The sequence below is a fragment of the Trichomycterus rosablanca genome, chromosome 12 (assembly GCF_030014385.1).
Source record: "Trichomycterus rosablanca isolate fTriRos1 chromosome 12, fTriRos1.hap1, whole genome shotgun sequence".
NCBI classification, from domain to species: domain Eukaryota; kingdom Metazoa; phylum Chordata; class Actinopteri; order Siluriformes; family Trichomycteridae; genus Trichomycterus; species Trichomycterus rosablanca.
Window position 1 is genome coordinate 34188892 of NC_085999.1, and position 17338 is coordinate 34206229.

The window sequence follows — 17338 nt, forward strand, 5'->3', positions numbered from 1 at the left end:
TTTCAACATCCAGTGAAACCGTAGCTGATATTGATCCTCCCTGGTTTGTTGCTCTTATCTGATAAACGGTTGAGTCCTCTTCATCAGCATTAGCAATAACTAGTTGATGATATCCTCCCTTAAATTCTTGGATCTTGATTTTGACTCCGTCTGGCTGAATTTCCTTGCCACGCCTGAACCATTTAATCACAGGTTTTGGCTGTCCTGTTATCTTGCAAACTAAAGTTGCATTGCTCATGTATTTCACACTCATATTCCTAAGGTCTTCTTTAAAGGCTGGAGCCTGAACCGCAACATCAGTTTTTGGAATAATAGGGTCAGATGCTTCACTGTATTCACTCTCTCCACCAAGGTTTTCACATTTCACTCTGAAAATGTATTCCACGCCCACTGTAAGACCCTTAACTGAATAGACTGTCTGGTGAATCTCGTCGCTTGTAACAGCAACCCATTCTCCTGTCTTTTTATCCTGCTTTTCAAGAGTGTAGCTCTTGATTTTGGAGCCTCCATCGCTGAGTGGTGGTTTCCAAGAAACGACACAAGAGTTCTTGGTTATTCCAGATACCACCGGTTTAATTGGTACACCTGGCTTATCTGGAAAACACATTAAACATGAACATAAGTATGGAAACTACCATTATGTAGAAGTATTCATGCTTTTAATGATTATTTTTTATTTTATTATTTATCTTAAGGGCGGCACGGTGGCTCAGTGGGTAGCACTGTCGCCTCACAGCAAGAAGGTCCTGGGTTCGATTCCCAGGGGGGGCTGTCCGGGTCCTTTCTGTGTGGAGTTTGCATGTTCTCCCCGTGTCTGCGTGGGTTTCCTCCGGGAGCTCCGGTTTCCTCCCACAGTACAAAAACATGCAGTCAGGTTTCAGGAGACACTGAATTGCCCTATAGGTGAATGGCTGTGTGTATGTGTGTGTGTGTGTGTGTGTATGTATGTCTGCCCTGCGATGGACTGGCGCCCCGTCCAGGGTGTTACTGCGTGCCTTGCGCTCATTGAAAAGCTGGGATAGGCTCCAGCAGACCCTGATTGGATAAGCTGTTAAGAAAGTGAGTGAGTATTTGTCTTAACTTACCTAACTGACTCTTGATAAGAATAGCAGATGGAGTCTCGAGTGGTTCACTGATGCCATAACGGTTTTGCGCTGAAATGCGGAAGAAGTATCCTTCATTTTCCACAAGATTTGGAATACGGCAGGAGATGCCTGTGATGGATGAGGATACGAGCTGCCACTCTGTGCCCTCTTTGTCCTCACGCTTCTCCACGATGTAGTTTGTGATCATGGATCCACCATCATCTGTTGAAGCCTTCCAGCTTATAATTACTGAATTCTTTAATAGAGCATCAAGAACAATAGGGCCTTCTGGCATGGAAGGTTTGTCTGTGGACAAAAAAGAAAAGTCATTTACAATTTCTACTTTTGCATACTGCTGAACTATATTACAAGTAAAAAATCTTGTGTCAATAATACACACCTAGAATTTCAAGGTGAGTCATGGCATCCGCAGAACCAAAGTGGTTGTTAATCCTGATTCTGTACTTCCCACCATTCACACTTCTTTGGACATTCTTCAGAATTAAATGAGTGTAATGCTCGGTATTCTCAATCATGACGTTCTCAGAGGGCTCTACAGGTCTTGCTCCATGCAACCACATGATCTTGGGTTCAGGGCGACCTATGTACACAGCATGAATGCGCACAGTTGTACCACATCCTGCAAAGATTTTGTCTTTTAGCGGTGCTGGGAACAGAGGTGCTGCTTCTAGAACCAAGGTACCGCTTGTCTCGCATTCTCCGGCTTCGTTCACAGCCTTGCATGTATACAAGCCCTCATCTTCCTGCATGTCTGTTGAGATGGTCAGTGTGTGATTACGGCCATCGGAGGTTGCAGCATGTTTTCGGCCTTCCTTTATTTCCTTTCCACCCTTGTACCATTTAATTTCTGGCACAGGTCTTCCAATTATCTGACATTTTAGGGTGGCAGTCTGCCCAAGCTTGGCAGTAACTTCATCCATCTCTTTTCTGAGGCCTGGTTTAGTTCCAACTAATACAGGAAAAGGAAAACATTGGTGAAAGGGAATCTTTTATACACGTAAATATTAAATGCAAAAAACAAACTTTATTTACCGCCAAGTTTGGTTTTGATTCCAGTTGCAGTCCTGCGAGGTCTGCTGATTCCAGTTTCATTCTCAGCAAACACTCTAAATTCGTACTCAGTGGCCTCTTGCAAACTACCCTGAGTGAACTGTTTGTCCTTTGAAATTTCCCTGTTGCACTTCTTCCATGTGCTTTCCCCTGATTTTCTGTACTCAACCCAGTATCCAACAACTGGCTTTCCTCCATCACACTGAGGAGCTTCCCATCGAATAGTTATGTAGTCTTTAGTTACAGTCACAGTGTCGATTTCACCCGGTTGACTTGGTTTGTCTGTCACATAGAAAATAGCAAAAACACTTTTCAGTAACATTTCTATGACTGACATGTCTGGAACACAAAGTTAACTAGGAAATAGTTCCTTACCGAATGGATCCTTGCATAAGACAGAATCTGATGCAGGTCCAGGCTGACTCTCTCCGATGTCATTTACAGCGATCACGCGGAACTGATATTCTGCATCAGTCGTGAGTGCAGTGATTGTGTACATGATGGAAGTAACCAGTGTCTCATGGCGAACCCACTTGTCAGAAGATACCTCTTTGTATTCCAGGAAGTAGCCAGTGATCTTTGATCCACCATCATCTTTAGGCTTGGTCCAGGCCAAAGAAGCAGAGTCCTTGGTGACGTCCATAATCTCTGGCGGTGTGCTGGAAGCTTCTGGCACACCTGTTTGAATGCACACATAAAGCATTGATTATTTTTTGTTCATAACAGTAGAAAAATGACAATGTTAGAACGGTACTTACAAATTGGAGTCTTGGGTATAACAGGTTGTTCAGATTTTAGGGAGCTGCTGATGCCAAAATTATTCTCTGCTGTCACCTTAAAGTGGTACTCAGAACCTTCATGTAGTCCTTTAACCACCAAGGATGTGTCAACCACCCGTGAGTCCACTGTGTACCAGGCCGCCTTTGTTGCCTCTCGTCTCTCCACAATATAGCCAAGGATGTCTGAGCCACCATCATCCTGTGGTGGTTTCCAGCTCATTCTTAGAGAATGGGCCTGAACGTCATCAAAGATAATTGGACCTTCGGGAGCAGATGGACGGCCAATAACCTTGACCTTGATCTGCACCATCTTTTTGCCACATTTGTTTTCAAGATAAATAGCATATACACCGGAGTCAGATCTTTCAGCATCCTTAATAACAAGCTCAGTAATGTCCTCACTGGAGGCAATCATTGCACGAGCTGAGATCTCTTGTCCATCCTTTGTCCATTTGCAAACAGGTGCTGGCTTGCCTTTGATTGGAACTGAAAGTTTGATGACTGCTCCATGTCTAACAACAAATATGTCTTTGTATTTTGCTTCAAGTTCATGACTTGGCGATTCTAAAATAAAGCAGAAAGTATCCAGGTAAATTAAAAGTAAGCACACAGCAGGCAGCAATGTTCATGATTCATAACACTACATTTCATCTTACCAAGCATCTCTTTCACAGTGACTGTTCCTGGCATTTCAGCAGGTTCGCCTGGCCCACCAGCATTACAGGCCATGACTCTGAACTTGAATTCCTCCTCTTGAGGCATTTTCGTCAACGTATATTCACAAATCATAGTTGGTGTAGTATTGCACTTGTTCCAGGCTACAGAACCAGCCTTCTGCATCTCAATCAGATAGCCAGTAACCTTTGAACCACCCTCCTCATCAGGTGGATTCCAGGCCAAGGACACAGATGTCTTTGTGGTGCCTATGACTCTGGGGTTCTGAGGTAAGCCAGGTGGATCTGAAGAGACCACAGTTCATTATTATAATACAATAACTGAAAATTATTACACTACACAGACATATAGTTTACAGTATGGATACATGCAGCATGAAAAATACATACCAACTGGATCAGCTGCCACAGCAGGTTTGGAGAGAAGACTGGGTTTACCAACACCTCTAGTATTGATTGCTGTGACTCTGTGCTCGTATTCCAGGCCCTCAATAAGACCAGTGGATCTGTATCTTGTCATTGTTACAGGGTTTTTATTGGCACGCACCCATCTATCAGCTCTGACCTCCTTGCGTTCGATAATGTAGCCAGATACTTCTAAACCACCATCCTCATCTGGTGGTTCCCATGCAACGGTCATGCCATCACGAGACACATCGAACACAATTGGACGGCCTGGTGGTCCAGGAATAGCTATCAAGAAAAAATGTTCATGTTAGTTCAAATGCATTTGAACAAACTCAGATTTGTCCTACATATTAAGCTCTAAAATACGGATTGTACAATTTCTTACATTTAGAGCTTCTGCATTCCACAACTTCTGACTGCAAGGTCTCTCCAGTACCATAACGATTCACCGCTGAAACACGGAAGACGTATTCGTCTCTCTCTGTCAGTCTTTCGAATTTAAAGATTGGTCTGCTGACTGATTCAGAAACGGAGATCCATCCTGGACGATGGGCATCACGCTGCTCCAGGACGTAGTTACTGACAGGAGCGCCTCCGTCCCTTTCTGGTGGATCCCAGCTTATTGTAACTGATGTCGCTTCGATCTCATCAAAACGAATCGGTCCTTTAGGTGGATCAGGTTTGTCTAGAAAAAGAAAACATTTAACAAACACATTTTTAAAAATTATATTGGAAAATCATCGACACATTAAAAGCTCATTTACAAAATCATGTCAGAAAACTGCCAGGTTACAGAATGACTTACCAAGAATAATGACTTTGATATTCTCTGTGGTAGTTCCTGTAATATTCTTCAGTTCTAGGGTGTACTCTCCCGTATCATTAATTGAAGTGTTGAGAACCATTAACTTAGAGAATTTCGCAGTAGACTGAATCTTCACACGTTCAACGATCTTTAATTTGTTATCATTAAAGTACCAGGAGCAAACTGGACGTGGTCTTCCAATGATTGGGAAATCAAGTTCAAGTGGTTTGCCAGCCAAAACGCTGATCATCTTTTGTGGAATGCTTGACAAGTCAATCTTGGGCATAACTAAAAGTAAAAGATTTATATGAGCTTAAATATAAACACAGTTAATATTTAATACAAAATATTATTAAAATGATTAGTAAATACCTCTTAGTTCTTGTACGGTGACAGGGGTGACAATTTCTTTGGCCTCACCAACACCCTTGCTGTTGAGAGCACGTACCCTGAAGAGGTACTGCTCGTTTTCATTAAGTTTATCAAGAGTAAATTCAAAGTCGGTTAATTTCAAAGTTGCCACCTTCATCCATTTTTCTGTACCAGCCTTGCAGGCTTCAACAATGTAGCCAATGATTCTGCTGCCTCCGTCATGCTCGGGTTTCTCCCATCCAAGAGTCACAGAAGACTTTGTGACATCCACAACATCAAGTTTTGCAGGAGGCAGAGGCACCTCACACACCAATATAGCATCAGGTGTCTCACGAGGTTCACCAATACCATAGATGTTTTCTGGAAGGACTCTAAAGTAGTACAGCAGTCCCTCTGCCAGTCCTGTTATTTTGTATGATGTCTTGCTGCATTTGGAAGTCACTGTTTTGTAGGCTCTCATCGATGTCTCTCGCCTCTCAATTATGTAATTGTTAACAGGTGCCCCACCGTCAACCTCAGGAGCATCCCAGGAAATGTAAGCAGATTCTCTTGTGAGCTCCTTGATTTTAATCGGGCCCGTTGGACCAGGAGTATCTACAAATAAAAGCACAGAATTGAGCAATACAATACAGCACAATCAATAAACACACATTCTCTGGGTAATATGACAAGACTTACCATAGATCTTGACTATAATGGTTGCATCTTTCTTGCCAGCTGAGTTGGATGCTTCGAGGGTGTATTTTCCAGCATCGTAGCGACGCACCTTGTCAATAATTAGTGTTGTGGCAGTATCAGTCAGTTCAATGAATCCACGGTTGTCAAGATCCACACCAGGCTTACTCCAGGTGACAGCTGGAACTGGCCTACCAGTGAAAGTTACATGAAGACGAAGGGAACTACCAGCTCTCAGGCAAATAGTCTTCGTCAGATCATCAGGAAGTTCAAGATCAGGAATTTCTATAAAAATATACAAAATTGTATAATTGTACCTTAATACAAAAAATAAGATGTTTTATTGTCATGGTGACTTTAAATATGTTTAAATATTAAATCTTACCAATTCTTTCAACAGGCTCTACTTCTGTACATGAGTCACTGAAGTCTCCTGTTCCATTTACATTGACTGCAGCAACTCTGAAACAGTATTTTTTGCCAGCAGTAAGACCGGTCACAGTATACTCTGTAAGTCTGAGGTTCTTCTCATGAGTCCTGGTCCATTCCTCTGAACCAAGTTCTTGCATTTCAAGAACGTAACCAAGGACATCAGCACCCCCATCTTCTACTGGTCTTGTCCAAGCCAGACTGATGCTTTCTTTGTGAGTGTCTGTTACACGTGGAATTGAAGGAGCATCTGGTTTCCCTGTAGTGGAAAATTTTACATATGTACTTTGAGTAAAATAAACCATTCTATAGTAATGTACATCTTAAATATTGGTATGTACATTTAAATGCTGTACCTGTTGGTACTCTGCAGACTGCATACATAGACACTTCACTAGGCTCACTGTCCCCAGCTGCATTCATGGCTGTAACACGGAACTGGTAGATGTTGCCCTCTTGTAGGCCAGTAACCTTGAATGATGTGTCCAGAAGTACAGAATCTCTGTTAACCTTGACCCATCTGACGCTTTTCCTCTCTTTTCTCTCAATCAGATAATTTGTGACTTCACTACCACCATCACTTTCAGGTTTCAGCCACTCGATTGTCGCAAAGTCTTTTCTGACAACAAGAATTTCTGGTGCTCCCGGAGGTGATGGGACAGCTGCAATTTAAAAAAAGAATGAATAAATGCTCATACATATCAGATCAATATTAGATAATCACATATTTAAAATAAACATTTTACTTACTGAATGAATTTCTGGCGAAGATGGGTGAAGACTGTAGTATCACACCTGGGCCATACTTGTTCACACCTCTGACACGGAATATGTATTCATTATTCTTAAAAAGCCTTTTAATTTCATATGTAAGGGCCTTGCATTCATGCTCCATGATGACCCAGTTCAGTCTGTTGGTGTCCCTTCTTTCCACAGTATAATGTGTGATGGGATCACCACCATCCTCTAATGGTTTCTTCCAGGACAATGTGCATTTTTCTTCTGTTACATTGCTTACTTTTATCTCCTGGCATGGGCCTGGTGTATCTTTTAAAAGACAAAAAAGCACAATTAGTTGTTAGGCTAACACAAGGCTAGTACACAAGGCTAAATAAAAATATATTTAAATGTGTGCAGATATTTTACTTACCAAGAACCTTTACTTTGACCTCAGCTGTTTTGGTTCCACTGGCATTCTTCACTGTCAGAACATACTTTCCACTGTCATCTCTGTCGCAAAACTTGATTATTGCCAGAGCGCGGGTGCTGGAATACTGCAAAGAATACTTTTCACAGAGTTCTAGTTCTTTATCTCCCTTGGCCCAGCAGACCTTTGGATCTGGTTTGCCACCAACAGCAGCATCGAGAACAAGATCTGAGCCTGCTCTAACTGTTACTGTGTCCATAAGAAGTTTGCTGTCCAACTCTGCTTTGGGAGGAGCTATGAACCAAGAAAAAATGCTTTAGAATTTTGAATTCAGATACTTTATTAAAACACTTGCATACTAAATCTGACTCTTACTGTATTCTGCTTTGCAAGTCACTTCTCCTGTTGAGGCGGATGGCGTGCTGAGAACTCCATTAGCGTTCCTGGCGATGACTCGGAACTCGTACACCTCTCCTTCTCCCAGCGCAGTAATGGTGAAGTTTGTGTCAGTAACATTGGTGTAATTACATTTCAGCCATCTACCATCTCCAGAGATATTGTACGGCTTGCGCTCCACTATGTAACCTACAATTTGGGCTCCACCATCATTCAGCGGCACAGACCATTTTATTGAAACGGTGGATCCTGACACACCAGTCACATCTGGCTTGCCTGGGGGATCTTGGGAGATAAAAAACTAAATTAGTATTCAGTATTGTAATACTACCGCTACCACTACTACTACTACTACTAATAATAATAATAATAATAATAATAATAGCATAGGAATAAAATTTTTGTTTAACTTACCCACAGGATTTTGAGCTACAGCTCTCTTTGAGGCTTCACTGGCTTTGCTGAGGCCAGCACTATTCATAGCATACACTCTGAACTGATATTCAAGACCTTCAATTAGGCTTTCCACCTTGTAGTAACACTCGAAACATGGGATGGTGTTCTCTCTGACCCAAAGAATAGTGTTACGTTCTTTCTTTTCTATCCAGTACCCTGTGACCTTACTACCACCATCGTGGTAAGGTTCTTCCCAGCGAATGCTCATGCTGTTAGCAGAAACTGTGAACACTTCTGGCTTGGTCGGAGCACCTGGTGGTACTATAACAGAAAAGCAAAAGATACGATCAGTCTTTAGAAACATGATGCATCATTTAGTTACCTTCATATGTTTAATTGGTTCTGTAAAATGTCTCACCAAATGGATGCTCTGCAACAATGGTTTCAGATTCAGTCGGCTTGCTCACACCAAATCTGTTTTCAGCAGAGACACGGAAAGTGTACTGCATGTACTTCGTTAGATGTGAAACATGGAATGATCTGCGTTTCACGCTGGAGTTGATAAGTTGCCAGGCAGTGGAGCCAGATTCACGTTTTTCAACAATATAGTTTGTGATGTCAGTTCCGCCATCATCTTCAGGCTCGTTCCATGACAGTTTGCAGGACTCTGATGTAATTGAGGACACCTCAACAGGGCCCTCTGGAGGACTGGGTCTGCCAATGACGTTGACGTTGATGGTGAAAGTCTTAGCCCCAGTGACATTCTCGAGAGTAAGGAAGTACTTTCCGCCGTCACCACGCATGCTTTCTTTAACAGTCAGAGTGGTCCTGTTCTTGCTGGTCTTGATTGAGACCCTGTCAGTTTCCTTTAGCCTCATTTCCTCAAGCTTCCAGATGACCTTCGGTGCAGGTCTGCCACTTATTGGAACATCAATTACAAATGAACTACCTGACTTGCAAGTGATCAGCTGGTCAGTTATGCCACTGAGATCTGCAGTGGGCTCAATTCGAGGCTCTTTAACAATTACAGAAGAGAGAGCAACTCGAGACAAACTATATCCTGCATCATTCCTGGCTTTAACACGGAAATCATACTCTGTTCCCTCAGGTAAACCTTCAGCTACAAGACTTAAGTTTTTAGTAGTGCCCACGATAACCCATTTATCTGTGCTGTTAACCCTGGCCTCAACACGGTAATCTTTAATACGACTGCCACCATCATGTTCAGGTTTCAACCAGGCAAGGGTGACTGTTGTATCAGTGGTATCAATGATGTCCAGTCTCTTTGGTGGAGCAGGTTCAGCTGTGGCAACAATAGGATCAGGCATTTCATAAGCCTCACCAAGGCCATACTGATTTTCAGCCATAACCCTAAAGAAGTAGGGTACTCCTTCCAGTAGCTCAGAAATTCTTATGAAAGATTGAGTACACTTGGGTGCAGCCTCTGTCCACGTACGACGACTGGCCTCACGCTTCTCTAACAGGTAGTGATGGACACGTGCACCACCATCGTTCTCTGGTGGCTCCCACATTAGTGAAAGAGCTCCTCTTGTAACATCCCTGAATGTAAGAGGACCTGGTGTGCCAGGTGTGTCCAACACTTTAACTGTAAAAGTGATTGATTTGTTACCACTACTGTTTTCAAGAGTGAGGGTGTATTTTCCACTGTCATTGCGTGTACAGTTGACTATTGTCAGACATGCTATATTCTCTGTTGTAGTAACATCTGCCATTACGCCAAGTTCTCCATCCTCCTTTATCCACGAAGTGGAAGGCGCTGGTTTCCCTTTGAAAGTGACACGGATACAAACGCTGCCTCCACTTTTTACAATGTGCGTCTGTTGGAAGCTTGCATCAATTTCGATGTCTGGTGCAGTCAGCCTATCCACTGCTTGCACAGGCTCAAGGATCTCTTTAGCGTCACCTTTTCCAACTGCGTTAACTGCAGCAATGCGGAACTTGTACTCGGCTCCTGCTTCCAAACCAGTGGCAGTGTACTTTGTGACAGTGCAAAGGTCCTCATTGACTCTATGCCATTCTTCTTCAGCTCCCTTACGCATTTCAATAATATAGCCATGGACCTCAACACCACCATCATAGCCAGGCCTGGTCCATTCCAGACTGACTGATGTGTTAGTAGTATCAGTGACATTTATAATTGAAGGACCATCTGGTACTTCAGTTGGCTCTGCGCACTTGATAGGTATTGAAATATTACTTGGAGATCCAACTCCGGCGTCATTAACAGCATAAACGCGGAATTCATATTCCACGTCCTCAGTAAGATGAGTGACTCTGTGGGCAACCTCAGTGATGGGTTTTCTAGTCAAGACCTTTACCCAGCGCCCGGTCTTCTTCTCACGTCTTTCAACGATGTAATGTTTTATTTCATTTCCACCGTCATTTGTTGGTGGAGCCCAGCTGATTGTTATGCTTTCTCCATCAACGGCGGTTGAATCAGGAGTACCAGGAGCATCAGGAACAGCTGCAGAAGAAAGAAAATGTTATTAGTATTTTACTCAAACTTCCTGTCAATTTGCCATTGAATTTCATCATAACAACTACATATTGATCTAAGCTAAGATCAACTTACTGTATTGCAATTGGGCAATAACAGGAGCAGATTCCAGTGGTCTACTGACACCAATCTTGTTGACTGCAGAAACACGGAACTGGTACTCATTGGTCTTGATCAGTTTGGTAGCATTAAATGTGCACTCTTCACAGCAATCTGTCACTAGTGTCCAGGAAATCTTGGAGGTTTCGCGCCTCTCAATAATGTAATGAGTGACCTCAGAGCAGCCATCGTTCTCTGGTGGATTCCATGAAAGAGTCACTTTGCCCTCTGTGATGTTTGTGAAGACAATTGGTCCAACAGGCTCTCCAGGTGTATCTAAACGTAAAACACAATAGTGATATTTCAATTAAGATTATAAATAACGTTAGCATTTTTAATTCCAAGAGAGCAATGCTAAAAATAACTAAAACATACCAAATACTTCAACTTTCATTTGCTCCTTTTTAATTCCACACTGGTTCTTGGCTTCCACAGAATAGAGACCACGGTGTGAACGGTCCGCATCTCTAATAAACAGTGTGCTTGATCCAGCAATGGTTGTAATGTCTACCATCTTTTTAGTTAATTCAGTGCCGTCCCTGAACCATTTGACCTTGGGTGTTGGTCTTCCTGTAACTGTAACCTTAAGCCTTATGTTTTCTCCTGCTTTGATGGCAACCCCCTCAAAGTACTCCTGGCCAAATTCAATATTTGGAGTGACTAAAATAAAAAAAGAGAAATTTATTAAAACATGGTTCAAAGGCAAATATAAGCTTAACAAGAATCGTGTAAAATATATCTGTGTACTTACAGCTTTCGTCTCTTATGAGAACATTGCCAGAGGACTGAGAAGGTGGGCTTATGGTGCCGATGGCATTTCTTGCTATGACCCTGAATTCATAGCGTTCGCCACAGGCTAGACCTCTTACTGTAAACTGAGTGTCAGTGACGTCTGAAAAGTTGGTCTTTAACCAGCGACCTTCATCCTGGCGCTTCTCAACATTGTAGGCAACAATTTTGCTTCCACCATCCCGTTTGGGTGCATCCCATTTAAGTGTTACTGAGTCACTAGTTACATCAATGTAGTCAGGAGTTCCGGGAGGATCTGGCATCAAAAGAAATATTTAGAAACAGTTTAGTTTTTCAGCAGAGATCAGCCAGAGTTATCACAATGTTCACTCTAGACAAAATATTAAGCATTTATTAATTATTGAAACTCACCAACAGGGGAAACTGCCAGGACTGGTTTGCTCTCATCACTTGTACGACTGTATCCAGCATCATTCTGAGCATAGACCCTGAACTGGTACTGCAGACCTTCAATAAGGCAGTTAATTCTAAATTCCTTCTCTGTCACTAGGATAACATTGACCTTCTGCCACATGATGCTGTTTGTTTCCTTCTTTTCAACGTGGTACCCGAGCACTGGACATCCACCATCAAAGACAGGTTTGTCCCACTGAATAGTCATGCCATCACTTGTGACATTGTACACAAATGGCTTGCTTGGTGGGCCTGGTGGTCTGAACTCATGCTTGGCAATGACATTTTGTGAAATCAGAGGCTCACTCACACCATATCTGTTCTCTGCACACACTCTGAACTGATACTGAGTTCCTTTGATTAAATTAGGCACTTTGAATGTAGTGTCTGTCACACTTGAACATGCCATCTTCCAGTCTGGCTGAGATGTGTCACGTTTTTCAACACTGTAGCAAGTGATTTCTCCTCCGCCATCATCTTTTGGTTCATCCCAAGATATTGTTATACTCTCTGCTCTGACTTCATCCAAACGGATTGGTCCAATGGGTTTGGATGGGGGTCCTAGAGTGATGACTTGTATGTGGAATGATTTCCTACAAACGTTGTTGTCAAGTGTAAGGGTGTATTTACCACCGTTCTCTTTTTCCACATTCTTGATCATAAGGGTTACCTTATTTTCTGTCTTCTTAAAGCGAACCTTTTCACTCTCCTTTAGTGGCAAATTATCCTTCAGCCAGAAAACTGATGGTTTGGGCTTTCCTCTGTATGGCAACTCAATATGTACATTGTGTCCGATGCGAACACTGACCTGTTCATTAGGATACTCCTCAAGGTTCGCCTCTGGTGGGATGATAAAATCTTTTACTTTAATTGGGCCAATCTTTTTAAAGTCACTGGTTCCCTTTTCATTCTTAGCACAGACTCTAAAGAACATCTCTGTGAGTTCCTTAAGTTTTGTGGCCTCAAATTCCAAGTGTTTGCTTGTACCAGCAGGAGCCCACTCTTCTTGACCTTGAAGTCTCTTTTCAATGATATAATCAGTAATAATGCTACCACCATCATATTCTGGTTTGTTCCACTGTAGTGTCACCGATGTCTTGGAGGAGTCCTTCATAGCAAGATCTTTGACTGGACCAGGTGTCTCAGTGGCTTTAATTGCCTCTGCTGTGTTACATGGATCACCAATTCCATTTTCATTTTCAGCTAGTACACGGAAAAAGTATGATGTCTTCTCAGAAAGTTCGTCTATTAAATATGTTGTTTCCAGGCACTTGCTGGTCACTGCAGCATATGTGCGTTTAGAAGAGTCTCTTTTCGAAACAATGTAGTTAGTGATTTCAGCACCACCATCAAGGAGAGGAGGTTCCCAGCAAAGAGTCACTTGGCCACGAGTGACATCTTTTAGGACCAAGTTTCTACAGGCAGATGGTGTGTCCTGTACTTTTACAGATAATGTTACGGTTTGTGGCTGTCCTACCCCATTTGAAATCTTGATGGTGTATTTGCCACTGTCATTTCGTGTTACATTTGAAAGGACAAGGCACGATGAAGTATCCGTGTTGTGAATGTCATATTTGGGGTCATTATCTATGTTTTGGTCTTCTTTCGTCCAAGAAACAGTTGGAGCTGGTCTACCCTTCAGAGGCACCATCATCTCAATGTCTTTGCCAGCTTTCACAATGTAATGAGTTCTCATTGCAACATCTTTGTCAACTTGGGCTTCCTCTGCAATACACCAAAAATAATCACAAACAAAATATTAGTTAAAGTTAAAAGAAGTGCTGGGTTAGAAATAAAAAAACACTCCACCAGTATGTACATACCAAGTATATCTTTAGCTTGGACTGGTTCCTCCATCTCTATGGGGTCCCCACGACCCGCACAGTTCACAGCAGATACACGGAAGAAATAGTCAACATCTGGTTTAAGATCTGAAGCAACATATTCAGTAGTTCTGACTTCACCCTTTTGACTTATCACTGTCCATTCTCCTTCTTCACCAACCCTTTTTTCTACAACATAGCTTGTTATTTCACTGCCTCCATCATACTCTGGCTTGGACCATCCAAGTGTAATTGATGTTTTAGTTGAGTCAACAACTTTGAGCTTAGCAGGCTCACATGGTGTATCTATATGGAAGAATACAAACAATTAAAAACAGTGCACATAACAGTAACAGAAATAAAAAAGATATAAAACGTGAATTTTACTGTATATTTTAAGATAACGTAGATGGAAATACATACCAACAGGATCAGCTGCTTTGTAGAAGTCAGATACATCTGAAAATGGACCTTCTCCAGCTTTATTGATTGCACATACACGATATTGATATTCATTTCCTTCGGTCAGGTGATACACCTTTGCTGAGGTGCCACTAACGGGGTCTTTGTAGACCTTAATCCAGCGCAGATGATTCTTGTCACGTCTCTGTAAGTAGTATCCTGTCACCATGCTACCACCATCTACTCCTGGCTTATCCCATACAATCTTCATAGATGTTTTGGTGATTTCTGTCGCCTCTGGAGTGGCAGGCTGTCCGGGAGTCACTGAAATAAAGCAATCGTTTGTTTAACTGTATTGGTCGTTTCATTAATGTATCGATTATGATCAACCAAAATGAATAATAATTTCATACCGAATGGATTCTTGGCAATAACAGGATCAGACTCCAAAGGATCTCCGGGTCCGAATTTGTTGACACCTCTGACACGGAAGACATATTCATTTCCCCTGACTAGCTTTTGAACTGAGACCGTGTGCTCCTCCATACAGTCAGAAACCATGGACCACACAACTCTGCTTGTCTCTCGTTTTTCCACAATATAATGGGTGACTGTGGAACTGCCTTCATCTGATACTCGTTCCCAAGCAATGACTATGGTGTCAGCAGTCACTGATTTAAACTCAATGTTTCCAGCTGGAGGTCCAGGTTTGTCTAATAATTTAAAAATATAAACAATATGTCAATTTTTGTCAATAATTTTTGTCAAATTATGTCAATAAAGCATTTAAGCAATTAATTTAAACTATCAATATAAATATTTAACTCACCTAGAATCTGTAGTCTTATGGAGGCAGTTGCTGTGCCAAACACATTCTTGATCTTCATTTCATATGTTCCAGTGTTAAGACGAGTGGAATCTTTAATTAGGATGGCGGAAGAATCAGTGGTGCTCTCGATTGAAAGCTGTGAACTTGTCACTAATTCTTTTCCATCCTTTAGCCATTCAATTGATGGTAAAGGCTTAGCAATAATGCCCAGTCTTATCTTTATAGACGCCCCAGCTTTATATTGCACAACATCCAGGTACTCAGGAGGCAGGTCGATTGCAGGAGCACCTAAAAAGGGAAGGCTTATTATTAACTGTATTCACAAGAACAACTTATATGTCCTATAAATCAGGTACTTTTTGTTTATTTTGACATGTATAATGCAGAAAGAATATGATATATATTTCATAGGTCACCATCCACAGTGTGTTGTTAAGGTACTTACCAGAAACATCAACACAGGTTACTGGTCCAGCAATAAGAGATGGGTTGCTTATAGAGCCAACTGCATTCTTGGCAAAGACTCTGAATTCATACGACTGATCTTGGGTCAAGCCAGACACCGTAAATTTCTTCTCAATAACGTTAGTAAAGTTAGCTTTTGTCCATCTGCCATTTGTAGCATCTCTTCTCTCAACCATATAGCCAGAGATCTTGCTTCCACCATCATAAGGAGGCTTCTGCCAGACTAGGCTAACTGAGTTCTTTGTAACTTCAGTAACTCTTACATTTGCCGGAGGTTCTAAAATAAGAAAAGCATTTAGCATTTAGTAACCAGTCATTGTGAATTTAACACTTTTACTTCACGTTCAACAATTAAATAATTTTAGGAACCTACCACAAGCGTCGATAGCGAGGACTTCCTCTGATGTTTTGCTGAATTTTCCAATACCAGCAGCATTTTCAGCTGCAACCTTGAATTCATAGATCATACCAGGGCATATGTTTGTCACCCTGATTTGATTAGCAGGGATTGCTGTCTTGTTTACTTTTTGCCACAGAATGCTGCTTCTTTCCTTCATTTGAACGTGGTATCCAAATACTGAGTTGCCACCGTCTACTACTGGTTCATGCCAACAAACAAGAAGGCTTTCTCTCGAAACAAAGCCCAGCCATGGTGTTGATGGTGGTCCAGGAATTGCTACAATCAAGAAGAATACATTTTTACATCTGATAAACTGTTATTACTTTGAAAAACATGTGAATTGCAGTAAACGAGTACTCACTGTATGGAAGCTTCACAGTAACTGTGTGAGAGTCCATGTGATCACTGATACCAAGGCGATTTTCTGCTTTAATTCGGAACTGGTATCCTTCTCCCTTTGTTAGTTTGGTGACTTTAATTGCATTTCTGGCAACTGTGGAAGACACCTCTACCCATGCTGGTGTGCTTGTTTCACGTCTAAGCACAACATAGTTGGTAACAGGGCTGCCGCCATCATACAAAGGTGGCTGCCATTTGAGGCACAGACTTGTTTCCCCAATATCACTGATTTCAACTGGACCAACCGGAGGGCCAGGTCTGTCCAACACCAGTATGTTAACGAACATCTTGGTTGTTCCGCTCGAATTGGATGCAACAATGTCATACCTTCCAGCATCAACTGCGATGCTTTCTTTGAGGCTGATATTAAGACTCTCTGGTGTTACTTCAAAACTAAATCTCTTTCCACACCTGACTGGAACATTGTTTCTTGTCATTGCCACTTTCGGCATTGGCTTGCCAGTGAGAGGAAGTTCAAACTTCAGATTTGATCCTACCCTCACATAAACAGTGTTGTTCGGGAAGTTCTTCATATTAAATTCAGGAGCATCTGTAAAGAAAGTATATATTTGTTTACATTTTAAATCTGTTCATCAGGCAGGCAAATCATCATTGATAAGAGAAATTAAACAATACTAACCAAGTTGATCTTTCACAACCACAGGGATCACCATTTCCTTTGGATCACTGAGCCCTGCATGGTTTTCTGCACGGACTCTGAAGAAGTACTCAGCATTTTCTCTTAAGCCTTTGATTGTATGAGTGGTGTTTTTAACAACTGCACATTTCACCCACTTCTGATGACCCTTCTCTAAAGCATCAATGAGGTAGCTGGCAATTCTGCTTCCACCATCATGCTCTGGCTTTGTCCATGCTAAAGTAACACTATCTTTTGTAACTTCAGCTACTCCGAGTCTGGCGGGTGGACTTGGTATTTCTGTTGGAACCATAATAATGAGAAAT

At 41.9% G+C, this 17338-nt stretch overlaps 1 protein-coding gene across 19 annotated transcripts in view; it reads right to left on the reverse strand.

Moving 5' to 3' along the window:
- The window catches only part of ttn.1 (titin, tandem duplicate 1), a 138006-nt gene that overhangs the window by 9173 nt on the left and 111495 nt on the right, over nt 1-17338 (reverse strand). For 18 of the 19 annotated variants that reach the window (XM_063006089.1, XM_063006086.1, XM_063006085.1 and 15 more), the window contains 31 exons: nt 17016-17312; nt 16338-16925; nt 15950-16252; nt 15557-15853; nt 15112-15399; nt 14696-14995; nt 14304-14606; nt 13881-14186; nt 12016-13782; nt 11606-11899; nt 11230-11514; nt 10831-11130; nt 8656-10722; nt 8256-8558; nt 7821-8126; nt 7449-7739; nt 7049-7345; nt 6655-6960; nt 6255-6557; nt 5873-6154; nt 5195-5788; nt 4823-5110; nt 4403-4702; nt 4000-4302; nt 3592-3894; nt 2915-3499; nt 2532-2834; nt 2139-2438; nt 1486-2055; nt 1086-1391; nt 1-594 (listed from right to left, as the gene is read on the reverse strand). In XM_063006089.1, the coding sequence (XP_062862159.1) occupies nt 1-594; nt 1086-1391; nt 1486-2055; nt 2139-2438; nt 2532-2834; nt 2915-3499; nt 3592-3894; nt 4000-4302; nt 4403-4702; nt 4823-5110; nt 5195-5788; nt 5873-6154; nt 6255-6557; nt 6655-6960; nt 7049-7345; nt 7449-7739; nt 7821-8126; nt 8256-8558; nt 8656-10722; nt 10831-11130; nt 11230-11514; nt 11606-11899; nt 12016-13782; nt 13881-14186; nt 14304-14606; nt 14696-14995; nt 15112-15399; nt 15557-15853; nt 15950-16252; nt 16338-16925; nt 17016-17312 (13929 nt within the window). The remainder of the gene's footprint in view (nt 595-1085; nt 1392-1485; nt 2056-2138; nt 2439-2531; nt 2835-2914; nt 3500-3591; nt 3895-3999; nt 4303-4402; nt 4703-4822; nt 5111-5194; nt 5789-5872; nt 6155-6254; nt 6558-6654; nt 6961-7048; nt 7346-7448; nt 7740-7820; nt 8127-8255; nt 8559-8655; nt 10723-10830; nt 11131-11229; nt 11515-11605; nt 11900-12015; nt 13783-13880; nt 14187-14303; nt 14607-14695; nt 14996-15111; nt 15400-15556; nt 15854-15949; nt 16253-16337; nt 16926-17015; nt 17313-17338) is intronic. The other variant, XM_063006099.1, reaches the window with a different exon arrangement.